Source organism: Mandrillus leucophaeus, unplaced genomic scaffold, assembly GCF_000951045.1.
Source record: "Mandrillus leucophaeus isolate KB7577 unplaced genomic scaffold, Mleu.le_1.0 Scaffold73, whole genome shotgun sequence".
NCBI classification, from domain to species: Eukaryota; Metazoa; Chordata; class Mammalia; order Primates; family Cercopithecidae; genus Mandrillus; species Mandrillus leucophaeus.
The window spans coordinates 3,373,561-3,385,923 of record NW_012107919.1 but is presented as its reverse complement, the minus strand read 5'-3'; the positions used below and the strand labels follow the sequence as shown (position 1 = coordinate 3,385,923).

General features: G+C 37.4%; 1 protein-coding gene across 1 annotated transcript in view; it reads left to right on the top strand.

Annotated features, from left to right (window-relative positions):
* Positions 1 to 1,354: 1,354 nt before the first annotated feature.
* The window catches only part of QSER1 (glutamine and serine rich 1), a 59,607-nt gene continuing 48,598 nt past the window's right edge, over positions 1,355 to 12,363 (top strand). Inside the window, exons 1-3 of the mRNA XM_011965572.1 lie at positions 1,355 to 1,910; positions 2,597 to 2,758; positions 6,661 to 10,350. Of these exons, the coding sequence (XP_011820962.1) occupies positions 1,787 to 1,910; positions 2,597 to 2,758; positions 6,661 to 10,350 (3,976 nt within the window). The 5' untranslated portion in view covers positions 1,355 to 1,786. The remainder of the gene's footprint in view (positions 1,911 to 2,596; positions 2,759 to 6,660; positions 10,351 to 12,363) is intronic.

Here is a 12,363-nt window from a genome sequence, read left to right as displayed (position 1 = left end):
AAAAGAATAGCCTTACAAACATACAGAAAGATGCACCTCCTCGTATGTTATCAGAGAAATGCAAATTAAGCCACAATGGTACTCCACTGAATCCACCTAGAATGGCTAAAATTAAGAAGACTGAAAAGATCAAGTATTGACGGATGTAAAACTACTGGAATGTTGATACTTCACTTTTTTTTTTCCTTGGAGACAGAGTCTTGTTCTGTCACCCAGGCTGGAGTACAATGGTGCAATCTCAGCTCACTGCAACCTCTGCCTCCTGGGTTCAAGCGATTCTCGTGCCTCAATCTCCAGAGTAGCTGGAATTAGAGACCTATGCTAGCATACCCAGCTAATTTTTGTATTTTTAGTAAAGATGGGGTTCTGCCATGTTGGCCAGGCTAGTCTCGAACTGCTGACCTCAAGTGATCCACCTGCCTCACCCTCCCAAAGTGCTGGGATTACAGGCATGAGCCACCACACCAGGCTGTGTTGCAGACGTTAGTAAGGACACATTACCTTAACCACTTCAAGCTCAGAATCATCAGTAATGAGACAAACTGACATCGTGTGCCTTCTCATGTGATGCAATAAGAAGTACACAACAGGCCAGGTGTGGTGGCTCATACCTGTAGTCCCAGCTACGTGGGAGGCTGAGGCAGGAGGATTGCTTGAGCCCAGGAGTTGGAGGCTACAATGAGCTATGATCCTGCTGCTGCACTCTAGCCTGAGCGACAGAGACCCTGTCTCTTAAGACAAATCCAGAATTTGGGACATCTTATAATTTAGTTGCCCTGGATTCTTCAAAAGTTCAAGGGATTAGGGATTAGGGGGTGGGTGAAGGCACTGATACTAGAGAAATAACCAAATGAAATCACTGAATTTTGATTGAATCCTAGTTAAAAAGAGCTTAAAACTTCTAGATGTTTGGCAACAATGGGGGAAACTGGAATATGACCTATATATTATATGATTATTGAATTAATGCTAAATGTGTTTAATAGTGATATCTGGTTATATAAGAATGTCCTTGTTCCTATGAGATGTACCTGATGATATCTCCCAAGTTATTTTCAAGTTGTTTAGCAAAAAAAAGAAAAGCGTGTGTGTGTGTGTGTGTATACAGAAAAATAAATGATGTTACAAAATCTTAATAGTTGTTGAATCTTAAGGGACAGGTATATGGGTGTTCATTGAAGTTTCGATTTTTTCTATGGGTTTAAAATACTCAAAATAAAAACATAATCTTTCCTTTCCAAGGGGAGGGGGTAAAAAATCTTGTTTTGGACTACTCTGATTAAATGTTTGAGCTTGAAGTTTTCTCAGTGAGTTATTGGGAAATAGTATTAATTCTTTTTTTGAGTTAACTGTTATTCCATAGAATACTATAATTGGGTTATGGAGGTTATTTCATCTGGTCCTTTTTTTATACAGATGAAATTAGTCCAACAATAATTGAGTCACTTATTTAAATTATACTGTAAGCCAGAAGTAGAGCCTGTACAATGAATTCAGCTCTCTGTTGTCCAGGATATTGCTTTTTCTGCTGTACCACATTACCTCTCCCAGTAAAAAGACTCTTGTTTGAGGTAGAGTTGAATTAAAGAAAATACTGTGTATTATTTTTCTCCTAATGCATCTTAAATATATTTTCTCCATTGTGATAGTATCATCAGACTGTGTTTGATCCACTAATCTATAGGTTAGGAAGTTGGTCAAAGGTTTCTACTACTTTTATAGTTGCTCTTCTAGAAGTTTTTTTTATCAAATGGTTTGGACTGTATATTTTGTTCACTGATTTTTAATGTCCTCTAGTTTAAGCTATGAAGAAGGACATCCCTCACACTCTGAAACAGATCTCCTTCAGAGACAGAGTTTTGCAGCCTCTCATCAGCTTCCTGGATATGCTCCCACACCTCAACCTACTGGTAACAATTCTCTTGTGAAATATACTATGAGTCTGGGTACATTTAGTGAATAAGAAGGAAAACCAATTTTCATGTGTTGGGTTCTGAATGTGTAAGACATACTCATGCCATGGGAAATGAAATGAGAGTATAAGCTTGTTTTTTGTTTTTGTTTTTGACACTGCTCTGTTGGCCGGGCTGGAGTGCAATGGCGTGATCTTGGCTTACTGCAACCTCCACCTCCGGGGTTCAAGTGATTCTCCTGCTTCAGCCTCCCGAGTAGCTGGGACTACAGGCACCTGCCACCATGCCCGGCTAATTTTTGTACTTTTTAGTAGAGATGGAGTTTCACCATATTGGCCAGGCTGGTCTCAAACTCCTGACCTTGTGATCCTTCCACCTCGGCCTCCAGAAGTGCTGGGATTACAGGTGTGAGCTGCCGTACCCGGCCAAAGCTTTGGTTTTTACCAATAGGGAATATTTATATAATTAATAAATTAAAAGATCTTTTTTCATGTATCTTTGGAGATTTTAAATTATAAATATGCTTGGTCAAATTGATATGTTTACTATCAAAATAAAACTATTTGGGGTTGTAGAATGTTTTGGCCTCAATTTTCAGAAATTTTAAAATAGAGTCAGGAATATAATTTTATACAAGTACATTTTTTTTTTTACTTTAGGATATATTTTATCTTCAAATGTAGGTCTTTCTGGAATATTTGATACTAGTGTGAACAGTGCCAGCAGTAACACTAAAGAGTCTTCAGTGATGAATTTTCTGTCTACTGCTGAATCCCGAACTGCTCAGGCTGCTGCTTCAGGAACTACTCTCTTACCACAGTTCAGGGCTCCATCCTGGCAGACAGGTGATTCTCTGTTTTTAGAATTTTTAAGTCCTATAAAAATGCTGATGAAAAATATACATTTGATGGCCTTGTCATTGTAGCTGGGAGTTTTGTTACAATATTGATTTTCCACTGAACTCTAAGACCTGGAATTTTTCAAAATTTTCAGGTGAATAAAATTCAAGAATTTATTACTGGCAGAAATTTAGTTTTAGCATTCGACAAAAACTAATAAGTTGACATTGAGGGGTAGATAATGATTAAAGAAGGTCTGATATAAGGTTTATATCTAGCAATTACTTGTCTACTTGAAACAAGCAAATATTAAAATTTATTTTAGTGACTTCAAAATGGATAGGTGGTATAGTAAAAAAATTCTTGGGACTCATTTCATTGTTAGTGTTATATAAAGTTATCCTTAATTGGATAGATTAAATCATTAATAAGAGCCATTACAAGTTGATATTATGATGTGCCCATTTTCCAGCAATAATTACAAGGTCTATAATGTGCTTTTCTATTTCATTTTTCTTATTTTACTTTTCAACCGTTTCTCATCAAAAGTTATGTCTATATATTTCTGTTTTTTGTGGTATGACAGGAATTTTTTTTGGAGTTTTTTTTTAGTTTCGTTGTCTTAAAGAGGAAATGTCATAGTGTATTTGAGAATATGTTTTTAAGGGATAGCTATAGGAAATAGTATTTTAACATTCTCATGTAAATTCCACTAATAGAAGTTTCTCAGTATACCTTAGTGACATTTTTTTCCTGCTTCTAAGGATATAATTAATGATTTGGTGAAATAAAATATTTTAAAACACAGCTTTATTTTTACTGCCTGAAATAATTTTATATTTCATGTATTTTCCTATTAGTATATTAGTTAGATTTTCCTATCTGTATATTAGTGCTGAAACTTGAGAGTTGAAGAAATTTTAAAACAAAAGAAAATCTGTTAATATTTCTGTAAAGTGTTTTTACTCTTGTGTAGTTTGTTTTTAAAGTTTTTTTGGCTTTTTAGGTTTCAATTTTGTTTTGTTTTGTTTTTTGAGACACAGTCTCACTCTGTCATCCAGGCTGGGGTGCAGTGGCACAATCTTGGCTCACTGCAACCTCTGCGTCCTGGGTTCAAGTGATTCTTGTGCCTCAGCCGCCCGAGTAGCTGGGATTACAGGCATGCACCACCATGCCTAGCTAATTTTTATGTTTTTAGTAGAGATGGGGTTTCACCACATTGGCCAGGCTGGTCTCAAACTCCTGACCTCACGTGATCTGCCTGCCTCAGCCTTCCAAAAGCGCCCGGCCTAGGATTCAATTTTTAACAATTCATTTTTACAATTATTTGTTAAATTGCATTGAACAATTCATTTGTATCTGATCCTATAATTGAATTGCATTCAGAAGGGCTTGGACTCTCAGGTTAGTAGGTAGAAGTTTTTTTATTTTTATTTTTTCAGAGCACGACTGATATTACTATCATATGGACATTTAAAAGAAATTTAATGGATTTTTGAGCACATTAAACTGGACCTAAACTAATGTACTCTAAATGGGAAATAAAAATGAAATTGAGACAAAAACATACACAACATATAAATATACCATTAGTTGGAAGAAGGTATTAGTGTGTTAGGATAAGGAACATCTTCTTTTGACATGTTTGAGATTATAATATGAGCATTAGATGCATTTCAAAATAGCTTCTGTGGGCATACTGTGGTGAATTTGCTAGCCTCTGTGACTCCATCTAATAAATCATGCAAGTAAGTCAAGTAAGAAAGATCTTTTATCACTCTACTGGATAGAAGGATTTCAAGAAATAGAAGCTCCTTACCACCACTTTAAGCCCCAAATATTCTGTCCTTTCTAACTAGCCTCTTCCTCATTCTAGGCATAACTGTGATAGTGTCAGTCACCATGTAATTACAATTGGTTCTTTAAATATGATTTGATATATGTGACATAAAACACTTACCTCATAATAACCATTAAAACTGAATCCATTATTTGTAACTTTACATTTACTTAAATGTCAGTTCTTTATTGCTGTTTACTTATTATGTTTTAACGCCCCCCCCCCACCCCAGCACACACAAAAGAACGATAGGAGTTCTCTGGTAAAGAGCAGTAGAGTCAGTTGGTTGGAGTTTCATGAATATCACTTGACCCTCAGCAAGTTACATCACCAGTCAACCCCCGTTTCCTAATTGCTAGAACAAAGGAGTTGAACTATATTATCTCAAAAGACTACTCTAGTTCCTGTCAGTTTCAGTGTATTATTTTAAACATTTCTAAGTGTTATTTATTCTTTCAAGTGCCACTAGATATTTTCTATCTTTGTAGTAGTAATTCTTTTTGGATATTTAATGGAAAGTAGGAAAATATTTTTCAAAGAGCCAGAGAATTGTTTTCCCCATTTTTCCAAAAAAGAAAAAAAAAATTTAATGGAAGTTCACATAAAACATTTAAATAGTAAAAAGGTATATAAAGTGGAAAGTGATAGTTCCTAACTTTTCAAAAAGGAATTAACAGTTTGTTATTTATTTTTATTGGATATCCTTCTATGTCAAAACATATACATCCACCTTCATCAATGTTTATGGCAATAGTATTATTATTATGATATGGTATAATTATTTGATCCCTTGTTTATGGACTTTTTGTTGTTTCTACTTACTGTAAACAGTAACTATAATGAACATCTGGTACAAATATTTTTTGTATGCACTTATTTCTATAGAATAAATTTCTATAGAACTTTCAGATCACAAGGGTGTACCCATTTTTACTTTTGCTATATGTGGCTAAAATGCTGTCCTGAAATGTTAACAGTCTCTTTCTGACAGTACTTTATTAATTTCTGATCAACTTTTCATGATAAACATGCATCTGTTGTGATTGGGAAGTTGTTCATAGGAAGTCAAAGCTTGAAATGCAAGAGATTTTTAAAGTGAATATATTGTGGTAAAAGAAACTGCAGTTCACTGACTGGTTTTTTATATTTATTTATCATGTTAGATGTAGGCAAGTTAGTGTTTTTTTTTCCATTTTAATGTTATGTACATTTTAGTTTGTCCAGTGGTATTTTGCATTGGGACTTTGGGATAAATTAATCACTAGAGATAAGTACATTTTTACTGATTTCTTCATTTTCCTATGACCTTATCAAACTGCATATAAATTCTCTTATATAACAATTACAGATATGAATTGCTGATATCATTGTAACTTCATTTTTGCTCTATGAAAGCTAGCTAACCCAGGCGTGGTGGCTTGCACCTATAATCCCATCACTTTGGGAGACCAAGATAGGAGGATCACTTGTGCCCAGGAGTTCAAGATAGCCTGAGCAACATTGCAAGACCCCATATCTCTACAAAATTTAAAAATTAGCCAGGTTTGGGGGCATGACCTGTAGTCTCAGCTACTTGGGACACTGCGGCTGCAGTGAGCTATGATCACAACACTGCGCTCTAGCCTGGGCAACAGAGTAAGACCTTGTCTTTTTTTTTTCTTTTTTTTTTGAGATGGAGTCTCGCTCTGTCGCCCAGGCTGGAGTGCAGTGGCCAGATCTCAGCTCACTGCAAGCTCCGCCTCCCGGGTTTACGCCATTCTCTTGCCTCAGCCTCCCGAGTAGCTGGGACTACAGGCGCCCGCCACCTCGCCTGGCTAGTTTTTGTATATTTTAGTAGAGATGGGGTTTCACCGTGAAGACCTTGTCTCTTAAGAAAAAAAAAAAGAGGATGGGAGTGGGAAGCTAGCTATTTTGAAATGTAATTTCAAAATTTACATGTAGAACTTACTGGTCAAGTTTTTCAGTCTGAAGACATTTTAATGGGTTATGTAAGTCACTACTATGAAAACATATATTAAAGTAATTGTTATCGTAATTACATAAAAATCTTTGTGCCTTTTCTTTATAGGCATGCATTCTTCAGCAGCAACTGAGCTGTTTGCTACTGGACCTTTGCCAAGCACTGGAACACTTCCACCATCTCTCTCTGCTTATCAACATCCCACCACCTTCAGCAATAGAAACTTTGCTACCACTTCACCTTTGGTGCTTCAGGATTCAACTTTTAACACTACATCAAATGGAATTTTAAGTCATCATGACCCTTTGCTACAAATCAAGACTTCCCAGGGAACTGTTCCAACTGCTTTGGCATTTGAGCGCCTGGGCAGTTCTGTATTAAGTAACAGCATACCACCTCAGTCTTCAACATACCGCTCAGCTCAAGAGTCTGCACCCCATCTTTTACAACCTCAATTTAGTTTGTTGCCTTCAGCACTTGGGGGAGCCCAGCAGACTCCTCAAGCCTACAGTTCAACTCTCTTTACTAGTTCTACTGCTTCCATTGAAAGAGCTCTTCTTCGAGAATGTAGTGTTATCAAACACCATCAGCGGCCTTCAGGTACCCAGTCAATTCAGGCACAACTGACTGGTTCACAGCACTCCTTACATAGTTATCTATCAAATTCAAGTGTAGTTAATTTTCAGGAAACAACCAGGCAGTCTTTATCCTGTAGCTCAATTGGAGATTCCACTCAGGTGAGCAATGGAGGATTACAACAGAAGACCTCCCAGGTCTCAGTGGAACTTGCTCAGTCTTACTCATCTGCAATTCCATCATCAGGGTATCCTCCTTCTACTACAAAAGTAAAAAGCTGTTCTACAGAACAACCACTAACATCAACCAAGACCCCTAAACCTCAAAGTATAATTCCTCCTGTGCAAACACTAAGCTATTCCAAACCTTTACATAACCAGAGTTCTGTAATATCGGGCCAAGCACAAATTTATTCTACTGCGCAGCTACCAAGCCTTTTATCAGTCAGTCAGTCCCAAAATTATGGTTTAGTACAGCCACATAATGTGCCATCTATTGTTCATTCACAGGTTTATAGGTCCAGCAAGGTTGAAAAATTGCCACCCTTGTATAAAACATTGACTTTTTCTGGGTCATCTCAGACTATAACTCCTGAAAATCAGACGCTTAGTTATTCATCTAATCAGCAAGAGGTATTGTCTTCAGTTACAAATGAGAATTACCCTGCTCAAACAAGAGATCTGTCTTCAGTCAGTCAGTCTCAAAGTTACTCATCTGGTCACTCTCAGGGTTTATCACCAGTTAGCCAGACACAGGTTAGCTATTCATCTCAATCACAAGTTTTGTCAGTTGTTAGTCCTTCAGAAAGCTATGCTTCAGGGGAGTCCCTAACATTAACAGCCCCTTCTCTTTCTTATTCTTCTGCCTCTCGGGCTCAGAATTTGCCAGACTCTAGCCCGACCCAGAATTATATTTCTATGCATTCTTCTCAAAATGTTCAGACTCAAGAGTCATCATCTCCCCAGTCCCAGAAGTTTTTGCCTGGTGTCCAGTCATCATCTTTTGCATCCTCTACTCATTGTCAGACATTACAAAATAACATAACTTCCCCTGACCCAAAGTCTTATGCTGAAAGAAAGCTTGACTCAGATGTGTATACATCTTCAAAGCAAGAAGATGGTTTCCCAATGCAAGAGTTACAGGTATTACAGCCACAAGCATCTCTTGAGTCGTCAACCCAAAGGCTATCTGATGGGGAAATTAATGCTCAAGAATCAACTTATAAGGTGTCAAAGGCAGATGACAGGTATTCTCAGAGTGTAATCAGAAGTAATTCCCGTCTTGAAGATCAAGTTATTGGGGTTGCTCTACAAGCGTCAAAGAAAGAAGAAAGCGTTGTTAGTTCAGTGACACAGCTTAACCAACAAATTGGCCAAGTCAGTAATGCAGCTACCCTTGATCTTAAGAATGCAACTAATTTAATACAGACTCCACAGATAAGGTTGAATACTAAAGACTTAAAGCAGCAGCATCCTCTTGTACTTAAGGTGCATGAATCCAAGGTCCAGGAACAGCACAATCAAATAATTAATGCTTCATCTCAGATTCAAATTCCAAATCATGCTTTAGGGCATGGCCATCAGGCATCTCTTCCTAATACACAGGTCCTTTTAGATTCTGCCTGTGATTTACAGATTCTTCAGCAGTCAATACTGCAGGCAGGTTTAGGTCAAGTAAAGGCATCTTTACAAGCACAGCGTGTTCAAAGCCCTCAACAAATAGTACATCCTTTCCTTCAGATGGAAGGTCATGTTATTCAAAGCAATGGCGATCATTCTCAGCAGCAACTCCATCCTCAAAATTCTGAAGTTATGAAAATGGACCTCTCTGAGTCTTCAAAACCGTTACAACAACATCTAACAACAAAGGGCCATTTTAGTGAAACAAATCAACATGACTCAAAGAATCAGTTTGTTTCTCTTGGATCGATGTGTTTCCCAGAGGCAGTGCTTCTTAGTGATGAAAGAAATATTTTATCAAATGTAGATGATATCTTAGCAGCTACAGCAGCAGCTTGTGGAGTTACACCTTCTGAATTTTCCAAGTCAACTTCAAATGAAACCATGCAGGCTGTTGAAGATGGTGATTCTAAATCTCATTTTCAGCAGTCGTTAGATGTCAGGCATGTGACTTCAGATTTTAACTCTATGACAGCTACAGTAGGAAAGCCACAGAATATAAATGATACTTCCTTAAATGGAAATCAGGTTACTGTGAACCTTTCACCAGTACCTGCCCTTCAGACAAAAATGACTCTTGATCAACAGCACATTGAAACACCTGGTCAAAATATACCAACTAAAGTAACTTCAGCAGTGGTTGGACCAAGTCATGAAGTCCAGGAGCAAAGTTCTGGCCCATTCAAGAAACAGTCTGCTACCAATCTTGAATCTGAAGAAGACAGTGAAATTCCTGTTGATAGTACATTAAATAATAACAGAAACCAAGAGTTTGTTTCTAGTAGTAGAAGTATAAGTGGAGAGAGTGCTACATCAGAGAGTGAATTTACCTTAGGGGGTGAGGACAGTGGTGTGTCAATGAACCCAGCTAGGAGTGCACTTGCACTGTTGGCCATGGCCCAATCTGGGGATGCAGTCAGTGTCAAGATTGAAGAAGAAAACCAAGATTTAATGCATTTTAACCTTCAAAAGAAAAGAACTAAAGGAAAAGGGCAAGTTAAAGAGGAAGACAATAGTAATCAGAAACAGCTGAAAAGACCTGCCCAAGGCAAACGCCAGAATCCAAGGGGAACAGATATATACTTACCATATACTCCTCCTTCCTCAGAAAGCTGCCATGATGGTTATCAGCATCAAGAAAAAATGAGACAGAAGATCAAAGAGGTGGAGGAGAAACAACCAGAAGTCAAAACAGGATTTATTGCGTCTTTCTTAGATTTCCTGAAATCTGGGCCCAAGCAGCAGTTTTCCACTCTTGCTGTACGAATGCCTAACAGGACTAGACGGCCAGGGACCCAGATGGTTCGTACATTTTGTCCCCCACCACTTCCCAAGCCTTCATCTACAACACCCACACCTTCAGTGTCTGAAACTGGCGGTAACAGTCCATCAGATAAAGTTGATAATGAACTTAAAAACTTGGAACATTTATCTTCATTTTCTTCTGATGAAGATGATCCTGGATGTAGTCAAGATGCTTATAAAAGCATCTCTACTCCCTTAACTACTTTGGATGCTACTTCTGATAAAAAGAAGAAAACAGGTAAAGTTTTAAAATTTAGATTCATAATTATTACTTTCTTCTTTTTCGGGCTATAGCTCACATTTTAAGCTTTTTTCACTTAAAGCAGGTCTGCAAGTATATTTTCAGGACAAAATGTATAGGTAGGTATCTTAAGGACTTTTTAAAAAAAATTTTCTTGCCTATAGGAAAGGTCTGGGTTTTAGGTTAAGTAGTTCTGATTTTTCTTGGCTTTTTGCCAAAGGCAGCATAATCTGTACAGTGTGCCATCCAGATTTCTCTAATCTGAGACATTGTGAGGTAATTGAGGCACTGTATCGTGGGTATTGCTGTAGTATAAACCTGATACATTTTCTTAGTTTGCCAATTTTATCTGAAGATTAACATTTTAGTATTAAATATGGTTATGTTTAAATATGTTGGGGTAGTCCAAGTGACAAATGATAGCTTTTTTCAGATGAGACAACAGGGATGTTACAGAGTTAAAATCTGAACCATTAAATATGGTTATATGCAGCATGCGTATAATAATTAAGATAAAATTTTAAAATTTTGTGCTGGCTCCAGATTATATACCCAAATCTTTGGGTATGTGTTTCACTTGACTCTGTGGCTAAGGGAGCTTTAGAGGAAATATTTTAAGAAGCATTGACTTTATATAAACAATTGGCAGTAAGTATGGAATTTTCTATTGTAAGAAACATGCCAAGGAAAAATTTATTTGTAACAATAATACAACTGCCACCTCTGTGCCAGGAACTAGTAGCAATGTTGTGAGATACACATTGTTATCTCCAATATACAGATGATATAACTGAGAATAAATGAATTATGTGGGCCCATACCCCTAGTAAGTGACAGAGCTGGAATCTGAACCCAGGTTTGTCTGGTTCTAGAGCCCACATTCTTTCTCAGCTCTTTAGGATAAATAGGGTGGTGCTTGAAGACTTAAACTTTGTTTTGTAACATACTTCCCAGCTTCTCTCTGGACTTGACTACCTTTAACTTCTGAAGTGTTCCGTGACAACTGGTATCCAAATAATCTGTTAGCATAAATATCTGATAATACATTTCTAAAGAATTCTCATTTCATTACACAGGGAAATTAACATGATAGAAAGTCAGTCTTAGATTCAAAGACATTACTGCCATGGATGTGTCTAATCCTAGTACGGTTTTATAACGTCTCCCCCAATTCAGAGTGCTTTGCAATCACTATTATATTCCCTCTTACATTCCCAGAATAAACCTTTTGTAATCTCGGTTCTAAAACATGAGTCTAAAACTAGTTTCTTCCAGACATATGTTACCTCATTTTTAGTTAAAATCATCACTATCAACCCAATCCTTACTATTATGTCTTCGAAGTTCTCTTATCACCATCCCTGTTGCCTCATCTGAAAAAAACTATCATTTGTCACGTGGACTACTGTAACTGACTACTCATTACAAACATTTTTTCTTTTTTTATTATTTTAAGAGACAGAGTCTTGCTCTGTCACCCAGGCTGGAGTACAGTGGTGTGATATTGGCTCACTGAAGCCTCAAACTCCTGGGCCCAGGCAATCTTCCTTCCTCAGCCTCCTGAACAACTGGGACTACAGGCACATGCCACCATGCCTGGCTAATTTTTTTAAAAATCTCTTGTAAAGATGGGATCTTGCTATGTTGCCCAGGCTGGTCTTGAACTCCTGGCCTCAAGCAGTCCTCCCGCCTTGGCCTCCCAAAGTGCTGGGATTATAGGCATGAACCACTGTGCCTGGCCTAGAATTTTTTCTCACCAGTCTGTATGCCAGTCCATCTTCCACATTATCAACAGATTCATCTTTATGAAAAAGGAAAGCTGATTGTTACTTCTGTTTCAAAACACCTCTATGCTTCATGGGAAAAATAAAGATTATATGTAAAAATTCATTTTTCTGTGTTTTACTCTTCTTTCCACCGTCCCTCTTCTGTGACAATTGAATTTTTCATTGTTTCTTGGATGTCTGTCCCCCTTCCACAGTTGTGAACCTTTGAACACATTTTTCTCTG